This window comes from Embiotoca jacksoni, unplaced genomic scaffold (assembly GCF_022577435.1).
Source record: "Embiotoca jacksoni isolate LCO1_2020_lvr unplaced genomic scaffold, fEmbJac1.0.p SCAF_4, whole genome shotgun sequence".
NCBI classification, from domain to species: domain Eukaryota; kingdom Metazoa; phylum Chordata; class Actinopteri; family Embiotocidae; genus Embiotoca; species Embiotoca jacksoni.
In genome coordinates, this window is record NW_027185392.1 from 4,378,825 (window position 1) to 4,401,055 (window position 22,231).

Here is a 22,231-nt window from a genome sequence, read left to right on the forward strand (position 1 = left end):
CATTAATTTCAGACTTCTAAATCAGTATTATTTATTAGGATCAAGCAGTTAGTGAAAAATCAGGTGTACAGATGACTGCCATTATATACGTGCAACATAATCAATCAACATTTCATATCTTCTGCTGTTCAGCTCATTTTCAGGTTGCAGCTCCAGGTTGTTAAAATGATTTGATTTTGATCAACATTAATTAATTTAGTAGCTACAACCAACATTTTTTGTACTTCTGGCTTCTCACTCATTAACAGGTAATCACAGATGTAATCTACATTTAAGTTGTAGTTATTTTTATACTTGTAAATTATTAACACTAAAGTTAATGGGAGTCAATGAGATATGTATGTCTGGTAGGTGGATTTGACAGTGGATTCAGTTTTGATAAAATGATGCACACATGCATCAATTTCTACTCAAAATGCATTTGGCCTTTGCGGCTTCACTTTATATAAAGATGTTTTATTCCTTCAACTGCCCACATAAAATAACACACAATACCACAATAACAACACAATAACATGAAAAGCATTACGCTCATTATCACAAAGGCAATGACCGCTACAAATATGTCTTCAGGTTAGAGAAAAAGAGAAGTTATTATCAACACAATACATTTAGAAAAATGAAAAGTCAACAGCAAAGCCAGAACATAAATGCACACTCATAAATTGTAATGACTGCCAGTTTAACCAAGAAACAAACACGCAGGTAAACGGACGATGGGAAACAAACCGTGAAAAATATCTGAGCTGGTCAGTTTAAATACTTGTCAATATTATGCTGTGTGGTATTCCCAATTCACAGCTTTACCTCTGTGTAAGGTTTAAGAGACAGACATTTAAGTTTATTAAAAAAAAGTGTTTTTGAGATTATTCTGGAACATTGATGAGCATCTTATGTTCAAAATGCAAACATTTGCACAGATAGTACCACTTTTTGTGTTACGAGCTCCACATTGGGATAATTAAAAGCTTTGCTTCTGTACGACACATATATACAGATAATCAATATAAGCATAATTTAAAGAGGAGATACAACTACAAGCAGTTTTTCTGGAGTCGTTATAAGATGTTACTTTACATTGGTGTTTTACAGTTTTTCTAATTTGCACAACTGCTCTGAACAGAAGAAGCAAATCTCTGTTCCTTTCACGCTGAATGCTCTGTTTTCGTGCCGTTTAGACATCAATGGACTGCCTCTATGCTCGGACATAATCACCTAGGCGGGTGAAAGGGTACGGCTTCAAAACTCCAAGTTCACTCATCATCTTTATGGTCGGCCATTCAGAAGACAAAGATGACAGGTTCTCACTCACATTAACGAGCTGACGGCAACACAGAGGAAGAGAAGGGATGAAGGGATGAAGGAAAGAGAGCAATAAAACTGAGATGAGAAGCCCAAGGCCAACACATGCACTCAGACCTTCTCTCTCAGAAAGATGAGCCCTCAGGAGGACATGAGGTAAAGGTAGAAGAGTGTGTTCTACAGTTGCTTTTTTTTTTCTCGAAATTTGAACATTTGTTCGAACGTAATAACTGTGATGACCTGTTCAAATTAAAAGAATTGACAGTCATGCGTGGTAGACCGTTTCAAGTGGGACCTTGCAAGGCTGGACTAGCAAATTCCAAGACTTCTCCTGTTGCACACCAAAAAGGTGCAGCTTTGTCACGTGCACAAAGCAGGAGGAAGGTATAACCCTAATGAGTAACTGTTACAAATTCCGTTTGATCAAACTCAGCAACCACGTTACACATGCTTTTGCAAGCAGTGGTCCAAGTGCATCAGCAATGTTATATACACCTGAAACTTGAGGGGAGAACGCACATCAAGGTGTGACAAATTATTGGGGAACAGGAAGCTGAATCTGGTGAGTAAGACTTGTGGGGAGCAATGATTGTGTTATTGGAGGCAAAAAACTTGCATGTTTTCAATGTGCTGTGAGTGTCATGTTGAAGAACCCAAGTGCCGTTGCACTACAGTGCGAGTCATTTACACTGAATATTTACCCTCAGATGCATCACAACATCACAGTAAAGCTCAGTGTTGACAGTGTGACCCTGGGGGACGAATTCACAGTCTCAACCTCGCAAATGTCAAAGAACAGCCACCCTGGTTGTGCACCTGACGTGGTACACCTTTTTTCAGTTTTGGAAAGTTGTTTTCTGTCTCTTGGAAATGTGAATGCGCTCCTTCAATAAGTCATTTTTATTACTATAATAAAGAGCAAAATCAGCACCCATGTTGTGACCAAAGATGATAGTTTAATGACTTACAGTCACTGGTCAGTAGTCATAACATTTAAAGTAATAATAACATTTTAATTTTAATAAATGTCTGTTAAATCATTATCTATCACTGAATGAGATCACACAGTTGTGATTGAGCTTGTGGCCCACTGACACTTTTCCCATTATCCAGCAGTGGTTGTCCATTAGAGAGGGTAGACAGAGTTACCACAACAGTATTGTTCTTCAACTGCAAACTAAATGACATCACACAGATGATTCTGTTTGAATCTCTGATTAATGAAGTCTAAAAACAAAACTAGAATTATCACTTAACACCATAGGTACCACCAAACAGAAAAAAACAGAGTTACTTGAGATTGTAACTAAGGTAATATCTGGAGAGTCATCCCTTCATTTTTCTTACAAAGTGATTTTTACCACAACTCTTAGGTCTTTTTCTGCTTCTTCCTCTTCTGTGCTGCTCAAATTAGTCTCTCCATGTCCAACATTTATTGAGTCAGTGCATTTCTGTTTTGGTATACTATGTTAATGCACTAGTCCAAACGTTTATGGTCATTTCACCTTTCCATACCGCTGACCGTGGTGATCCTGTACCTCTTGTACAAGCTAAAGCGACCTGTTTTTCTGGCGAGTTTCAGTGATGAATACTAATCAGGGGTTTACTGAGGTGGAACTTTTCTGCTTCCGATGTGGCAAGTGCCCAGTGAGGAGAAAATAACCACCTTACTTTGGAGGATTTCTGAGTATACCTACGAGGATTGTGAAGAGAGATGAGGAGAGAGCGAGTGTGTGAGTGTGGTTGTATTTTTAATGTTTGTGTTAAATCTGGTGCTGAGTCAGCAAAGAGGCAACAGGAGGTCACTGCAGGGGGAGGCCAAGGGATTTCTGGTGACCGATAGAAGAAGCTGCTCACCAGGATTCATTGTGCCCAGTTTTAATGCTTTCAGTCAGTCATGTGTCTATGTGTTTGTTGGTCACTAGTGGTTATTGATGGAAGTCCAACTTGTTTGCTCCCTGTTTCTAAAGAATGTTACCCCCAAATATGCTGCGGCTGTGTAGGCGCGTGCGTGCGTGCCCCAGAAAGCCAGGGTTTGCATGTAATTTGTTTCCGCGCGAGTTCAAATGTATGTTGTTACTGGTGCATGACTCAAAAGAAAGTATATGTGTGGCTGAACAAGTCAGGTCACAGAGTACTCTTTATGTCATCCTGTTGCAGTCTGAACAGATTGGCTGCAGTAGGATGGCTGTCTAGTTTTAAAACAGACTAATTCTGCTGACTGCGAGATAGGCACACACTCATTCAGACACACATACGTATTAAGGCTCTTTTTTGGTGAGGAAAGCAGCATCAGGGAGTTTTAACAGCAGGTGGTAAGCTGTCAAGGATTTCAAACCTTCAAAGTGTCAGAAAAGGAAAGACACTAGAAATGCCTGGATGACGTACAGGAAATTATTATCTGTATGCTGCATACACATCAAGTGGAAGTCTTTGGATAGGAGCCTTCTTCCATAAAATACCATTCAGTTCACCCGTCAGGTTGTAAATGCTACGAGGCAAGGATCTTCTGTCTTCAAGATCCCGACTTCTAACCTCACCGTAACTCTGAAGTCACGTCTCGGTAAAGATATTGGTTTTGGTACAAAAAAATTACAAAACTATCTTCTAATGCCATGAAACTGCACAAACTGAAACATTATTTATTTTATGCCGCATATTTTTTTATTGTGTACCTCATTTTGATTTGCGCATTTCAGTTTGGTTACACAAATAATATTGTAATTATAGGGACGTAAGTATTAATGAGTTAATATAGTTAATATCACAGTTAATCATGAGCCAGGCCCTCTAAAGAAGGCCTCATTATTTACCAATCTATATTTTCTGGTCCCCCATCCCTCAATGATCACTCTTTGATCTAGTTTCAAATGAAATTAGGGCTAAAATTAGACTATTTACTTGTTTCTGATGGCAATATTTATATTGCCATCTTGTTGAAAAGCGCTTAACAAAGAAAAGTGTTTGTTTTCCAGTGAGTGTCATGCCAGTATGTATGTAGCTGTATGTGTCAATTCAACCAGTAAGGCCAAAAGTCTTTTACAACTTCAAGGTTGATTTTGTGATGTTAAAAAATGAAACTTTTTTTCCTCAACATTGGTAAAACTGAGATGTCTAGGATTGGACTAAAATACTGCAATTTCTTTGAATGTACCTTCATGGTAGTACATTGTACAGTTGAAACTATTGTCCTTGTTCTTGGCAAGAGTTTCATAACTTGCCCTATCACAGATTAGTATGTACCCACCTCCACACTATAACTCAGGGCCAACTGTTCCTTTCTTTCTCAATTTCTGACATTTTGACACGTATTTTTGTAATGTTTTTCTCACCAAAGACCTGAAACGTGTTGAGAACACTGCTGCTATAATACAAACCACAACCAAGAGATTTGAACAGATCACATCGATCCTGATCTCCCTCCACTGGTCAGCCACAGAAAGATAAACATGACATACATGCCAGGGAAAAATTCATAAAGCCAGAACATTCACACAGAATTTCTTCATGTATTCACTTATTTTTCACTTCCCAGATTTGAAAATGTCTTATTTGTTAAAACATCTTGTCATTCATGTCCCTAAACTTTCCCAGAGCCCTCTGAAATATGTCCTGTTATATCCGCCATGTGTCCTTTGAGTGCCGTCTTCTGGAGGACACTGGGCCCTCACTAATCCAATAAGAGCTTGGCAAAATGATTTAGCCAAGAAAACAACACGGCTGTCAGCCTCAGTGAGATACACTAATAGAAACAGATAGCGTTCAGTTTGGTAAACAGAAAGAGGTGAAATACATTTAGCAATTCAAACACAAAAAAAGCAATATATGTAACTGTCTTCGATCTGGTTTTGAGGTTGTTTAGAAAGAAGATGTTTTACTTCCAATGCACCACTTGTCTTGTGTGTGTGTGTGTGTGTGTGTGTGTGTGTGTGTGTGTGTGTGTGTGCAAGTCTTACCCACGATTAGCTGACCAGTCAGTTGTCCCTGGTCATTCCTCGCATTGACAGTCACATTTCTGTCCGACTGGAGGATCAATGGACTGTCCTGTGAAAAAAAGAGGGAGGAAGATGATTGGGAGAACCCAGCAATTGGTATATTTCTTGAACTCTCAAATACATTCATGAACACCAAAATAGCTTCACATTTTCCACCTATGTTCTCTGCTTTTGGTCTCCCCTGTAGGCGGTACCTCACCAGTCAACACTGCATTAACCTGGATAACCAATCCGGTCTTAAGTTGTATGAACTGTCAGAGTTCACACTTGACTCACTCTCTTCACCCAACTCCTGTGCATTGAATTTGTATAATCTATTCATAAGAGCATCCTTCTTCTGAATTTGTTAGCTTGTTTCCAATTGCGTGTTGGTGTGTAAGTCTGCAAAAAGGCAATTATTTTCCCTCGAAATGAGCTAAATGTGACTGTGACCCCGACCTCCGCTCCCCTTTTTAAATTCTGATTGAGCCACACGCTGCCGACAGTAGTTTGGATTCAGTGGATATGTGTTGCAATGAACGTCTGCTGTTTTTTATTAGGTTCCAAACACAATTTAACTTCTCACCGTCTCTTCCTCTAAGCCACGCTCCCCCCTCCATTTTCCTCTCTGCGTGTACTCCGCACTTCAGTCTGCTAAATCTTCCTGCTTACATACTTAACCAACTTTTCTTTCTGGTCTTCCTCCCATCTTTTCATTATATCTCTGCACTTACATCATTCACAGTTTTATTCTCTTCCTCTTCTCTCACTCCCTTTTAAATTGCTTATTTGTTTTGGCTGCATGAAATGCTCACAGGTGACCCCATTTCTCTGTTGATTTCCCAAAATGATTATCTTGCTGCATTCTGGTCTGAATTCCAAATGAGAATTGTGTTAAAATTGGAAAGTCGTTGATCCATTGAAATTGCAAAATCTCCCCTCCCCTCCCACCCCCCCCCCCCGCCCCTCTCTCTCTGTTGTGCTATTTCATATGGATGGATATTCATTGTTTTGTTAGTCTGCTTACGCAAGTCGAGACCAAATTTCTAATATGTCACACCTGTCTGGGCTTTATTTTGGAGCATCTGGTGGACTCCTGGGACAAGAGTCACGAACACTAACATGGACCACTGCACAAGCATGAGGGACAAATTTAAGTTATGGACAAACAAAATATACACACACACACGCGCACACACGCACACACACACACACACACAAGACACAAGAGACGCTGTGACGAACAGGACTTGAGTGTGACTAAATGTGGGTAAACTTACATATCTGCATAAATTCTAGATGTAAACACACTCGCGCTAACATCCAAAAGAGTGCTCAGGTGCAGGTTTACGGCCTCTCCAGCCTCTGTCCACGTACACACAGACACACACCACCCATTCATACAGAGTCAGGTAACAAATTTGCCAAACACCAAATGACTGCTCCACGTAGTTTATTGTGCAATGCCTCTGTCGTCTGTTTCTTCCCGCATGTATGCTGAATTAATTATTTTCAACGGGGCGTGTGATAGGCTTCACTATATTATCTTTCCACTCTGTTTAAAGCAATGGGTGCTTTTGTAAAGTATGACAGATGTAATGTGCCTTGAATCATTCCAGCTCAATGGGCAGTGTGCATGAACAGGCCGAATCCTATTCACTTAGTGCAGGTCTCTGTCATTTAGAGGTGCAGCCATCGATGGAAAGTCTTATTTGATTAAGCACTTATTTGCAAATTCATGGAAATAAGGGCTCTGAGGAAGTGCTGCATATTAAACAGTTGCTAATGTCTATTTATACAACAGTTGATTGAAGCCAAACAATCAAAGTGTTGGTGTTGATGAAAAATGTCAAAACAGGTAACAATGATGGCTTGTCCTTCTTGATGAGAAAATTGTCAGTTCTACCAAAAGGCTACCAACCGTAAGCACAGATTGTAAATTCAAAGCTCAGATTCATTTAAAGTTACGATCTCAAAGATCTCTTTTTAATTTTCTTTGCCTGCACCCATGGCGATAAGCGGTAATTACTTCAGAGTTTGTGGACCTCACTTCACTTCCCAGAAATCGAAACAGTGTCGCCTGTGTAATGTCTGTCAATTGGCGGTTGAAGTTGCGTTCTCCGCACAACCACACAAACTTTACTTGAGTGGACCGCCCAACTATATTAATGGCCACCCAATTATATTTGCCAACCTATTTTAACAACTTTTTTATCCCGCTGGTTTAACATCATCAGCGATCGGACAAAATCTCCTCACTCTATTCCTCACATCCATGAATTTAATCTTGCTGACTTTCATTGCACTTACAGTAACGTAACCTTCTGCTCCGCTCCTGACAGAAAACTCCAGCAGAAACTCTCTGCACTCTCTGTTTGGCTGGATCATAACAAGAGGGCCATCACCACAAAGCCAATGTCTGTTACTGAGTAGTGAGGAATCAAAGTTACGTCTTTAGTCTTCAATTAAAAGCCAGTGTTTCAATTTTTTTTTGTTTCACTCACAATGCTGCCATATACTCGATTTTAACCTAGTCATGTGTTTCTTTCGGGGGGGTGGAGGGGGGGTTCCAATCGGAGAGGCTTCTCCCCATGACCAGCATGTGAGTCTTTTAAAAACATAGTGATTGTAGTTTGTGCTGACTGTCCACATGTGAGCTGTATTGGCTACACATATGAATTGTAGCTTCAAAAAAATAACTTGGGTTATGCTCTCCCCCTTTAAATGCATGAGTCTCCGCATGCACATCCAATTCTCAAATTGTGGGAAACACTGAAATGGATCACTGTCCCAACGTCAGCTAATTGCTCTCATTCAACAGAACTGAGGAGGATATACTTGTTGGTCAAGGGTACACAACACAAATATCCACTTTACATAACAAAACATGGTTCCGTTAGGTCTTTTGCAGTAAAATATGGAAATAAAGTACCTTGCTTACATTAACAAACATACATTTATTCTGAAAGCAATTTTCTTCCTTTTTGTTCTCTCAGTTCACTTCAATTTAATGTGTTCATCTGGCTATAATTGCTACACGAACAACATTACTAAGGCACTGACATGAAACTGACCCCAGTGCCTTGAAGTTTCCCTCCATATGTGGTGCGTCGAGAACCTGTTCAGGTTACTTTACCAACATTAAAGGTTCAATTCTTGTCATGAAAGTCCTTCTTTAAAGCTCTGATCTTCAGTGAAGTTTGCATTATGTTTGATATTTTCTCATTTTCATATTAGTTTGATGTCGGTCATGCTTTGGGAGGCATAATGAAAAGGGTTTTGCAGTGAAATGGTAATTTCATTTCTAAGATATGAATTCAACGGGTGATACACAGTGTACATCTTTATGCCATTTATAACATTGTTTGATGTTAGAAATCTAATCAGCGTTTAGATTATAGCACACTGTGTCTGTATGTACAGTTGAAACCAGAAGTTTACATACACTGTGCAAAAAGACACATAACACTTTTTTTCTCACTGTCTGAAGTTAAATCAGACTAAACCTCTCCTGTTTCAGGTCCGTTAGGATTACCAAAATTATTTAACTTTTGCTAAATGTCACAATAATGAGAAAGAGAATTTCTTAGAGAATTTTATATTACTTTCTTTGAGGTCAAAAGTTTACATACACCAAAAGTACTATGTCTTTAAACAACGTGGGCAAGCCCAGATGATGATGTCATGGCTTTTGAAGCTCCTGATAGGTTAACTGACAACATGTGAGTTAATTGAAGGCACACCTGGGGATGTATTTTAAGGCCACACCTCAAACACTCTGCTTCCTTGTTTGAAATCATGGGAAAATCAAAAGAAATCAGCCAAGAAATCAGGGAGAGAATCGTGGAGCTCCACAAGTCTGGTTCATCCTTGGGTGCAATTTCCAGATGCTTGAAGGTGCCACGTTCATCTGTGCAAACAATTATACGCAAGTATAAACATGGGAATGTCCAGCTATCACACCGCTCAGGAAGGAGACGGGCTCTGTGTCCCAGAGATGAACGTGTTTTGGTCCGACATGTGCAAATCAACCCCAGAACAAAAGCTAAAGACCTTGTGAAGATGATGGCTGAAGCTGGTAAGAAAGTGTCATTATCCACAGTAAAACGAGTCCTGCACCAACATGGGCTGAAAGGCTACTCAGCAAGAAGGAAGCCATTACTCCTAAAGAAACATAAAAAAGCCAGATTACAGTTTGCAAAAAGACACCAAGACAAAGACCTTAACTTCTGGAGACATGTCCTGTGGTCTGATGAAACTAAAGTGGAGCTGTTTGGCCATAATAACCACTGTTACATTTGGAGGAAAAAGGGGGAAGTTTGTAGACCTGAAAACACCATCCCAACTGTGAAGCATGGAGGTGGCAGCATCATGTTGTGGGGCTGTTTTGCTGCAGCAGGAACTGGAGCTCTTCATAAAATAGACGGCATCATGAAGAAAGAACATTACCTGGAAATATTAAGGCAACATCTCAGGACATCAGCCAGGAAGCTAAAACTTGGGCGCAAATGGGTCTTCCAAATGAACAATGACCCTAAGCATACTGCCAAAATAGTTAAAAAGTGGCTTGAGGACAACAAAGTCAATGTCTTGGAGTGGCCATCACAAAGTCCTGACCTGAATCCCATCGGAAATTTGTGGGCAGATCTAAAAAGACGTGTGCGAGCGAGGTGGCCAACAAACCTGACTCAGTTACACCAGTTCTGTCCGGAGGAATGGGCCAGAATTCCAGCAGAGTACTGTAAGAAGCTTGTGGAAGGATACCCAAAACGTTTGACCCAAGTCATGCAGTTCAAAGGCAATGCTACTAGATACTAAGGAACTGTATGTAAACTTTTGACCTTGAAGAAAGTAATGAAAAATTCTCTAAAATATTCTCTTTCTCATTATTGTGACATTTAGCAAAAGTTAAATAATTTTGGTAATCCTGACGGACCTGAAACAGGAGAGGTTTAGTCTGATTTAATTTCAGACAGTGAGAAAAAAAGTGTTATGTGTCTTTTTGCACAGTGTATGTAAACTTCTGGTTTCAACTGTATGTGTATGAGTATGTGTGTGGACAAAGTTTGTATTGGGTATTGAGTTTTCTTGTTATTTACCTTGAAACTGACATACTACTGATACGTGACAATATGGCAATGACATTTTGGAGTTAAATGCTTGTGGTAGGGTACAGCTGCACCACAAGGAAATTATGAAAATGCACTTGTCACACCAGGGGTCCAACAATTGTTGGCAATCTGGCCAACTATCAGCTTGGCTTTTAGTTCTCGTAATGTTTAGTTTGTCCGATCTGATTGCCAATTAAATTAAAAATGTACTCCTTTGACTCTAATGCAGCTGTCTCTCTCTGAACGGTTACTGGTTGTAGAATAGCTCAATGTCCTGCCCACAACATTATCGGATTGTAGTACACAGCATGAATAAATTGTCAATCAACACTGTACTCTGTAATTGTGGAAGAGACGCATGAAAGAGGAACAGTGAGGGAAGCAGTGCTGAGATGACAGGCAGTTTTTTCAAAGGTGGTGCAGAATGTAAAGCTGAAGTTGCCACAGACACAATCCTGTATTTCAATGCTGACAACCAGTTCTATTTTTTAATAATCCAGTGAAAATGGATGAATTTGTAATGTTATGTAGAAAAAAAAAGAAATAAATACTGGTAAGCAAATTGTAAAAAATGCACTTTGCTGTATTTAAAGATGTCTAACACTCTCATTAAATAAAGACCTTGTTATGATCAGAAGGATCTTGAGGTCTGGGTTACAGGCTCACTCACCCTCTTGCTCATCAGGAGTCATTTGTTACACCTGTGACGTTCTCCCTCACCTGGCGGCAATCAGCCTGACTGGGAGGTTATATATTCAATAATAATGCATTTGGTGTGTGTCTCTCGAGGGTCAAAAACTTGACTGTCTGGTTTTCTGTGTGTTTGGGTGGATTGTGTGTTTGAAGTGGAATGTTTTTTTTCCCTTTATCGCAGTGATGTGAAAGGTTGCTACCTTCAGCCTCCCTCAAATTCTCATTCCATCCCCCTTCTCAGGGATTCCCAATTTAGATTTTGTTTGTTTAAATCTAACTCATTAAAAAAAAAAGAAAATAATTGTTTAACGACCCGTCAAGTTTTTAACCAAACATTTTGGATGGCGTCAACCAATGAACTAAGCATTTAGGCTGGAGTATAACTTTGCCCCCACACCTAAGTAGTAGCCTATAGATACAAACAAAACAACACTTTCACCTGGGAATTAAAAATCTTGAATCGACATAACAAGCAGCTGTGTGAAAATATGTCTTGTCCATCCATCACTATCCCTTGGGCTTTTTCTGTTTACTGTCTCACACATAAATCCCCCCTCATCATGCAAAATATGCACTGAAAAACAAATACAGGCGAACACTTCATACTTTCTCTTTTCAGCTGACACAACATACACCGCTGCACCATTAATTCAGTTAATAGTTTAATTTAGCTTTGATTATGAATACAGGCACAGGGCTGCCAGCCTGAGGTAGCCAATGTAATTAGTCAGGTAATAATAAGCTGTAGACTGGTGGCTCATCATCATAGCCTCCAGCTACCACTACAGATGGGTCCTAAAAACAGCTCTCAGATCCTGTTTCACTGGGTGTGTCACTAACAGACTGCCAGACGTATTGTTCTGGTCTGGACTTTATTTAGTTACCACTCTAACACCTTTCAGCTCTCCTGTCTCCCACTGTATAACATCATACAGCATCCATATCAACAGCAATATTCTCAAGCCTCATAACATACATCTGGCCGATTTCTTCTTTGCCATCATCATAATAACCGTTTTTACCTGTCCTGACTATATCTCTGTGATTGCATATGTCACAGACTGTCTTTCTAAACAACTAGATGTGTGCTTAACAAGGTGTACTTTTAGCTGTCAATCTAAAAAATATATATATATATATTCAGCTCCTCTGTCTCTGGTCTGTCTTATTCTCCATCTGGCTCTCCAACTGTCCAAAAAGCCACCATCTCTTCAGCCAGTATTGTCAGCCACTCTGTCAGATTCTCCACTTTGATTCAGATTTTTATTCCTAAAACAAATTTAGCAGTCTGGGGATGGGTTATGTTGCGTTTTGAGTGGAGGGCCAATATTTAAAGTAGAAACAAATAGAGATCATTAAAAGGAATAAAATATTAATATAGGTGAACAGTAGACCTTTAAATGCTCATATTTAATCATATTTGTTCATCTTTCTCTGTATTAACGTGTGCGGAAACATTGTAGAAACAAGTGCAGTTTGAGTTGACTTGAGACAGGAATGCAAAGTTGTTTCAGTTTATTGGTGCAGTCAAGTTCATCGTAAATAGTTTAAGCTAAAACAGAATACTAATCAAACACGTCTGATAAAGTGCCTGTGGGGTTCCTCCATTCCTTGTTGGACTTTAATTCAGCTAATTAGCAAGGGCTATTAAATAAATTATGTGTTTGTTGGTGTGTGGTTGCTAATTTGTTGTTTTCAATCCCCAGAGCCATATAACAAGAGAAAATAAACCAGTGTAGTCCACAAGTGTACTCTCTGGGTATTTGGATTTACATCCCAACTGCTAACGCACTATAACTGGTTCCCTCAGTAAGAACACTAATACTATAAGAGTTCTGGCTCAGGGAACCGATTAGATTTGCAAATATATCAAGAAACATATAGTGGTTTGTTGGTGCAGATTTGAACACTATAGAGTGAAGAATTGATGGTGGAGGTCTTAGCTCTTCGACTGCCCTTTTGTGTTATAAAAATACTTTTGTGTCTTTTTTATTATTATTATGCAAGCATAAAATTACAACTTTGAGCGCAAACGACTTGCATGTCAATCAAAAATCAAGATTGTAAGTAAAAATATGAACTGAGAATAAAATTATTTATATTACAAACTAATTATCCCTTACAGTTTTGGTCACAGATCTGAGAATTTTGCTCGTCACTAAGTTTTGGTTGCAAATCAGATTTCTTTGGTACCGAGACACAAGTTCAACCAACAGTTTGCGACTTGCAGCCAACAGATTGCGTAGTATGTGCTTTCACTTGCCTGTGTTTGTTGTTTAAGGACAATGCGCTGAGGACATAAGTGATCTGTTTTAGAATATGTAGGGAAACTGATATGTTCAAGGTACTTAATGTGAATTTGGGTGCCTGATCACCTATTTAACATCGGTATTGTGTACAAGCCTTCAGTCAGCAGTTTTTTGAGATCAACTTAAGGTGACAGCTGGCATGAGACTGAGCCATTCAAGCCAGGTCAGATCTTTGTGTGCCTGTGTGTGCTGACTTGCATAATGAGCCCGAGGGCCCAAGCATTAATTGAAGGTCAGGTCTTTTCCAGAATTGCAGTAATTTTTTAGACCTATATCAGAAACAATCACAAACCACGGTACTGCTTAACTGGACTGTTAACTATATATAAAGTGTAAGTATTTATGGTTTCTTGAAAAAAGGGCTACATTTTTAATAATGCAATTAGGCCATTAACAACTACTTCCTGACCAAAAATTGTTGTTTTAAATGATACTTGAGAGTGAATATCAAACCAACTTGACTAATAAAGTGATATTGTTGTTCTTGCAACTGTAGCAAAATGCCAGTATGAGCACTTTTTAGTTTTTTTAGGTGATGAATAAATTAAACTAGACGCTACATTACCGTAAATTAGGAACAATGACGTAAACAAGGGTAGCCAGACATGGACCAACCTGTTAGGGTTCAGGAGCAGGTAGGACACAAACACCCAACAAAAATGATTTATTAACACAAAAAATCAGGACTATGACAGAAAAAACAACAAAAGGTGAGCCAAGGTCAACAAAAATAAAAACCAAACCAATGAGTTATGATAAAAGAAACAAACTTGCAGAGCTTGCACACCGAGCTCCACGTGATCTTCTATGATTGGTGATGACAATTTCTGAGAGAATTGATTGGTCAGTAGACGGCACTTTTGTACATTTTGATCTGATATCTCGAACATAACCTGCTCTGGAGCAGGAAAGCTCTGCAGCATGAGTCACGATGTTGATATATGTCAGTTATAAGTAAGTAAGAAATAAGTAGTAAGTTAAACCTGACGTTACCTCGATAACTACAAATCCTGCTTTGTCATACAGACCTCAGGTAAGGTGGGTGTTGTAGGCAAGGTACCGAACAGACACACGGAATGACATAAATACAAACACAAAGGACCATAAACAAGAGAAGACAGGGACAGACACAAAAGGAAAGAGCATTTCAAAATAAAACAGCAAACTGAAATTAAAGAACAGACAATAGGTTTAAATAAGAACAAAAAGTAACGTTTAACGAGACAGGCCTCAAACTGAAATAGTTTCTGACTACCAGGAACTTGAACAACATATATTTTTTAGTTGTCCAATGAGTTGAATCAAGATATTAAAGAAGTTCTCAATAGCTTGTGTGTTTGCAATGTGCATTTTTGCCCATCTTTGCTGGTGTTTGTTATGTACCGCACAGTAAGCCTCCATCTCATTGCAACAACCACAGGTGTGTGCTGTTTGCAAGTCTCCAGACACCCACTTAAAGCAGCTAAAATCATGAATCTATCTCTTCTCCTAGATGAAAAATGATTTGGACACCATACAGGCAATCTTTTCATGATTCAGCTAAAGATTCACAGGCTTGCACTGTCATATTGTAAAATCCTGCAGAAACCTGCCATCTCACCTGTTTTTATTTTACTGCAGTCGTCAAGTAGCAATTTCAACAAAAAGAAAACAATATCCTAATTCTGCCAAACCACTTAAATAAACTGCCCAAGTCAAGATTTTATAGGGATCAATAGTGCAAATTTGTTTTATTTTTACTATGAAAAGTATGAAGACAAGACAGGACAATTAAAACTATTTAAATGGCTATTCCTGTAGGGCTTTAGGGGTTCAAGACTACATTGCGTCGCCATGTCCCATTGCCAGACCAGTGCCCAAAGAACAGATTGTTATTCACTAAAGAGGGACAATGGTTGAAATGGATGCAGAGGTGGATGATGGGTGGGGTCTGTGGGTTGGAAGTAAGAAGAGGCTATAAGGGAAAGGATGTAGGAAAAGGGGCAGATGGTTGGAGGGTGGGAACAATAGGTAGAGGTAAGCAGGGACCTCCCGGCTTCAGGCCTGCAGAGCGATAAATCTTGGAACCAGGAGAAGAGGGAAAACAGGAGGGGGAGCGAGAGAGAACGATTGGAACGCAGAGGAGTGTAAACCATAGGGCATTTGTTTTAGAGATAGACACGCCAAATAGATCTAGAAACTGAAGCCGCTACATCAGCCCTCCACTTTCTGCTTCTTCATGATAATGTATGGTGCTTAAGGGACGAGTCAACAAAATCACACAGCTCAAAGAAACAAATGTCAGCTGAGAAAGAAATACTAAAGGAGATTGAAGTTCCAAAAGCCACTTTTATAATATTGCCATAGAAATTGGAGGTTATTTATTTCAAATATTAATCACAATGTCTACTTCTAGTTGTGTTGGAAAAATACCATAGAATATAAACAGAACATCTGTAAATTGTTCTCTATTTGTGCACAGCTTCCTGATGCAAGATGCAGCTTCCCTGATTCTCCCCAACATTTGAATGATGTGTTTTGCGAGTGGGCGTGGCCAAACGGGCTCGCTCGCCGTGACACAGGAAGTTGATGTTTAAGGTCAAAGGATGCTTGAAAAACAATAGGGCTTTCGCACCATCAGTGCTCGGGCCCTAAATATAAACATGAGAAAAGAGCTTTCTGTTGCAGCCTCTGGTATATTGCCAGGAGTTTCTTCCCATGTATTTTAATATCCACTTCTTTACAAACTATCCCACAACTTTTACAAATGATACCTTAACACTTGAAAGCTTAGAGATAAAATATATCTGAGGTATTTTTACATAACATTTCAGATTAGAGTTCTGGAATCCCTTTCCATTTTGTGGTTTTAAGCCTACAATCTGAGGATACTGTTCGGCTGGCTGTGGCATTGATGGGATAATACAAGAAATAGTGAGATTTACAACAGCAAGAATAGCAAGTAGAAAAAGACACAATTATGTGCCTGCAAGAAATTCAATACTCATGCTTATTTTTGTTTACTTTACTGCCATCTCTGGCTCTGCTATTAATGCATGCGGGGACTGGTATTGTTTTGTGTTATGCTATCTGCATACACATTGAAAAACAGGTGCAGTATTTGTTGGGATGGTTTACCACACCCAGAGTATAACGTCAGGAAATTGTATCTGTCGTTTTATTCTTCCGTGTACAAACGATACGACACAATTGATCTGCAGATCCGCCCCCCCCCCCCCCACACACACACACACACACCACCACCACCACCACACACACACGCACGCACGCACGCACGCACGCACGCTCGCAGAGCAACATCATCAGCATCAACAAAAGTCTATGGCCATATTTGTCTTTAGAAGCACATTTTCCCTCAAGTCCTGTGTCCTGTGGCATGGATGAGGGGAGGAGAAGAGACAAGATAAGTGGAGAGGATGGAGGTGGAGAGCCGAGCAGAGCAGATAAAGTTGCAATGCTCCATTTGCCGTGAAATATTCCCCCGTGGTACAAATACTTGATGTAGAGGAGGAATAAGTTAACTCTGGAGAAGTTTGTGTGTGGAAGCAGAGTGACCTTTGTCTAGGACAATGTGTTTGTAATGTACTGTATGTGTCCTACAGATGTAACAATATGTGACTGTGTTCATCTGTATAAGTCTGAATGTAAATGTGCTGGTGCATGTGTGTATTTATGCCTGTCCATGCAAACATCTTGCTGCTAATAGATTATTGATCAGGGTCAGTTTCTGAGACCTGCAGCAGCAGACACACATACAAACACTGCTCTGCAGTCTCCCTGAATACTTTTATTGAACACAACTCAAGAGAAGTACTCCCAAACTTTGTTTTTGTAAGTCTGTTGCTTATTCACTCATTACTCTAACGTGACAGGTGCGTTTACCCTTTCTATCGCCTGTTTGGAGACTGGCCCTGCAGAGTCATGGATTCCAAACTGGAACCTTTGGAATAATACTGTATTTGAAATTGATTTTTACATGCAATACGATTGGCTATATCTTTTTTTTTTTATTGCTCTGGAGTCCCTTTTCTTGTTGTAGGTTGCTTGCTGTCTCTGTTCTGTCCAATTCTCCAGGGGATCATAACAGATCCTTTTTTATTCGTACTGAACCCATGGGTATGTGGGTTTGTTGTGTGTGTGCATCTGTGCTTACAGCCTTTTTTTTTTTGTTCTTTCTATAATGGTTATACAGACTCTTCTGTTTAACCCTGTCACCTCTACAAAGTCGGGGCAATCCATCCCATCAAAGCAAGACAGATCAGATATATATCGTAGCTACCAGAAATAGATTTCACTAACAGTACTAGTCCATTACTAGCCCAAAGGCTGCAGGTTCCACTGCTAATCTAGATCAGTTATCATTGCTGGGGGACATACAGTATGATACAAAAATTACTGGTTTATCCTTTACTTCAAGGTTATCTGTTTCCAGCCTGATCTGCATCAGAGAAACTCTGCAACTGTGGAAAATGAAACAGACTAAAGCCAAAAACAGAAGAAATTAATATGAACCACTGTAAAGAGAGCTTTACACACAAGTAATCTTTTTACCTTATATTGATGTACAGATGACATCAACATGTATTTCAAAGTGAACAGTCAATTAAAACTCTTTCTTTTTCCTCTCAGTACTCACTTTTTTTTCAGTTGAACCCCACTATTTTTAATTTTTTTTAATTTTTTTATCCCATAGTCATAATCACTGAATAATGTATGGTGGGCCTTTCTCACTCCCCCTTACAGAAGCAGTGTAGAAAGTATGGGGCTGTTTCAAAATGAACACTTTCATTCACTGGGGGCTTGAGGCTGCTGGGAGTTTTCATGTTCATATTTTCTATAAAGACCAAATCCTGTTAAATAGCTCATACAAGAAAAAAAAATGCTGTCCAATTCATTGTCTGCTTAGAGACACTTTGAAGAAAGAATTGTGGAGAATTTGCAAGATTTTCAGTACTTTTTTTTTCTTCCAAAGGACCACATGTTTGAGTATTTATCTTGCTGGATTTTGAGAATTTATTATATGGCAAAAACCAATCAAGTGTAACAATTAGCTCCTTTGCTGCAAAATTATAAATCATTAAGCTTGTTTGGCCGTGCAAATTCCATGCAATTTTATCCCTCTTTGCATGAAGACAATCAAGCGAGGAAAATATTTTTTTCAAAGCTCATCTCTAACATTGGTGGGGCAACCTTTGTGCTTGCATTAGGTTTCCAAACTGAGGCTTTAATCAAAGCTCCTGCGGGCTTTTTGGCTCATATTCAAGCAGTTCAGAATGTCTTTTGGTTTGTCTTGTCTCAATGTGGTTACAGGGATTTCCTGATGTTGGCCTCTCTGCAGAGCTCTGAGCCATGTGATGAAATCCCCAGCTGAGGATCTGCCTTCATAATTACTAGGAATGGTTTACAAGGGATATGAGAGAAATGGAGTGGTTCTCTTGATGGCAAAACATTGAGACATGGGAATGGTTTCCGAAGATGAGAGGTGAGTTTGAGAGCGACACAGGGAATTTGGTCAGAGGGATAAGATATGATTGGGATAAAAAAGGACAGAATATGATTCCAACCCCTGTAGCTAAACAAATCATTTGGAAATAATTAATTTGATATAATATGCAGTGAAACTGGAGTTATGTGGCAGCCTGAAAAGGTTGGCCACATATCATTTTCTGTTTGACATCACAACAGCAGCTGAGGGACTAGAGAGTTGCGACATCATTGGACATCATTGGTCTGTGATCATGGGTTTGAGTTGTAAGATCTGACAGTTCTGACTCTGCATACATATATAGAAATTAGAGAAAGTTAATTTACAAAATTTCCATTCAGGCTCTCCTTGGAAAAGACAGAATTTAAATGGCACATAAGACAAAGCAAACATGATGAGAGAGGGGACTGGTGGTGGACTGATAGGACAGGAGAGAGACAAGAATATGATGGAAGTAGTTTCCAGTAAAAAAAAAAAAAGAAGTAATGATATTTGAGGATAGAGCAGCAGATAGAAGGCAAGAGCAGCATATAATGTCTTGTATTTATTCATCTCCAGCTTCCCTGACTGATAAAGTGAAGAATTTAAAACAGATTACAGATGACCTTAACATGGCAAAAATTTAACTATAATAAATAACGTTACTTAGCTCAAGTGTACATAGTACATAAAATAAACTCTGAATAATAAGATTTGTAGACCTTCCTCCACTATAAATGCCCTCTTAATATTAAAATCAAGTCATTAAGCTTGTTTAGCTGCACAAATTCCTCTGTTTTATCACTCTTTGCTTTAAGACCGTTTCCATATAAAATATGTCGTTAAACACATTGAAGTTTGACCAATGGAGGTTGTCATTTCTTTAGTAGCAAAATGCATATTGGGTCAGTATCCTTCAACTTCAACTTCTTTAATGTCAATCCACTATATGACATACAGACATACAGATGGATCGAAAGACTGTTTCTCACAGTCCCACTGTGTGAAAAATACAAAGACAAAACAAGAAAAGTATAAATATGCAACAACAACAAAAAAACAATAAAACAGACAATGCAGTGCAAATATGGGTCCACAGTGCAAAAGTTGAGAGTTTATGGGGCAAAGGGGGAGAGAGGAGAGAGAGTTCAGCATCCTGACGGCCTCATGGGCGAAGCTGCTGCTCAGTCTGGAGGAGCTGCACGGAGGCTGCGGTACCTCCTCCCACAAGGCAGGGGTACCTCCTCCCACAAGGCAGGAGGCTTTAAGAGGCTGCGTGAGGGACGGGTTGAGTCTCTCACGATTCTGACTGCTTTGCGGGTAAGGCAGGTGTTATAGATGTCCAGGAGGAAGGAGGGGTGCGGAACCAATGACCCTTAGTAAAGGCCAAGGAAGTATTTAACACAGCAGAAGAAACTTCTTTCTGTCACTCGTTTCTCTATCTGTTTCAGTCTTTTCTCTAGTCATGACTCAGTTTTGGTTTTTGGTTCATGGTTTCAGTATATATTTCATCATGCTTTAGTCTGTTTCTTTATAGTCCAGGGAGACTCACCCACTACCTGCCTGGTCTTTCTTCATAGCTGTTTTTGCAACATATGCTGTTCATGTCAAACTGCGGTAGCGACTCTCAGCACTTTCTGCCTCATTCTTCTCCCTCCATGTGAATATTACATTATTGAAGTTGCCTCTTGTGTCGGACTATCCACTTTGCAGGCCTCTGTTGTTTAGAGATGATTCTGTGTTATGTGTATAATGTAAATCTCTCAGAAACAGACCTATGATTTGACGCTGTATAACAGAGTTTATATGACTTGTACTAACATATACAGCACATGCAGAGGTGAGATCATTGTCAGTGCAATTCTCCAAAATGTGACAGGTAATAACTAAACCAGGAAGGATCCCTGACTTGAGCTACCAGTTTCCAGTTAAATATTTAACTAGGGAATTAAGCATTTCCGTCAAGAATACCCTAACATCATCATCCTGATGCTCATGGAAGCTTCCCATTGATTTAGTATGATGATTGGCTTTTCTTTTCTACAGTTGTGCCAATCTGCAACATCTTCAGGGAGAAGAGGTTATCATCTCAGCTGTATCTGTCTTCCATTTGAGTACAGCACTGGGATTATCTTAGTGGCAGATCTTTGCTATGTTACTATGAGAAAGTGGATCTCTGGGTCAAATCAACCTTAGTCGTTCATGATTTGACCAGAATAAACACTGTATGACGTCAAGAATGGAAACATGCCTGAACCGCTGCTTTTAATGCTATGGCTAGGACTTAAAAACAAAGTGCTGGAGGCCCTTTTCCCCTTCAGCAATTGTTATTATCCAGTCTACTAAATTTTATGATATTTTAAGAGTGAAAAATTATCAAAAAAAACAAAAACCAAACCCCAAAAAACCCTACCACACATACAAACAGAAAACACTTCATTGGAACCTAAACTCGAGTATCTAACTTAATATCCTCCAGTCAAAAATAAGGAACATATAATTGAGGTGAGTTGCACACACGCCCTCATCTACCAACTGTTTGTGTTGGGAGCGTTGGGTTGTAGCAGTTTGACTGTTTTGGTTGGTTCAGTCTGAAGATAAAACATGTAAGCCATCGGCAGCGTGGAACAATGTGGTACTTAATCAAAAGATCTGGCCCACTGCTTTGCTAAAAAATATTTTCTACACCTGAAGCATTTAACCATTAGGTGTTGTCCCTTCCATTTACCTCAAGAGATTTGCACTGCGATTATAAATGCATATTATAAATGAATGAGGATACTCACCCTGAGGCTGTTTTTACCATGGCAGGAGGCTTGCACACTATAATTCACACGAGGTCTAAACAAAATATTATCAACCTTATCCTGCCTTGCACATAGTGATCTTGGACCCTCGCCTTTTAACTATTAAAAAGGTCTATAATTCACAATGGCAACTGCACTTGGTACGACTATACTGTCATAAGCAGCTCAACCCTGTAAAGCTAAGAAATATAAGTATCACAGTGGTGTGCAATAAACCTGGACAGCTAACTGCGCACACACAGAAACCAACACGCAGTCACAGACACACAAAGGGAGGCCATGGAATGTATAACCTGGTTCTTAAAGTTTCAACTGCTCTCCACATCTATGATTTGTTCAAAAGATTTAAAGGGGTATGGAGTCACACTCAGTGGAACTTCTTTCTCCCAAATGGGAAAAATAACTGAACAAATCATTGGACCAATCGGAGCTATGTAGGTGGGATTGAAAAAGGAGTAATAATATCCTTACATAGCTTGGTAACTACCAAGTTCCATCCATGAAAAAGTGATAGAAAAATGTCCACAAAAGCATAGACAAGCATGGACCATACTGACAAAGGTATAAATAG

General features: G+C 39.4%; 1 protein-coding gene across 1 annotated transcript in view; it reads right to left on the bottom strand.

Moving 5' to 3' along the window:
• The window catches only part of LOC138208858 (zeta-sarcoglycan-like), a 328,769-nt gene that overhangs the window by 66,217 nt on the left and 240,321 nt on the right, over positions 1 to 22,231 (bottom strand). Inside the window, exon 4 of the mRNA XM_069167050.1 lies at positions 5,259 to 5,346. Within this exon, the coding sequence (XP_069023151.1) occupies positions 5,259 to 5,346 (88 nt within the window). The remainder of the gene's footprint in view (positions 1 to 5,258; positions 5,347 to 22,231) is intronic.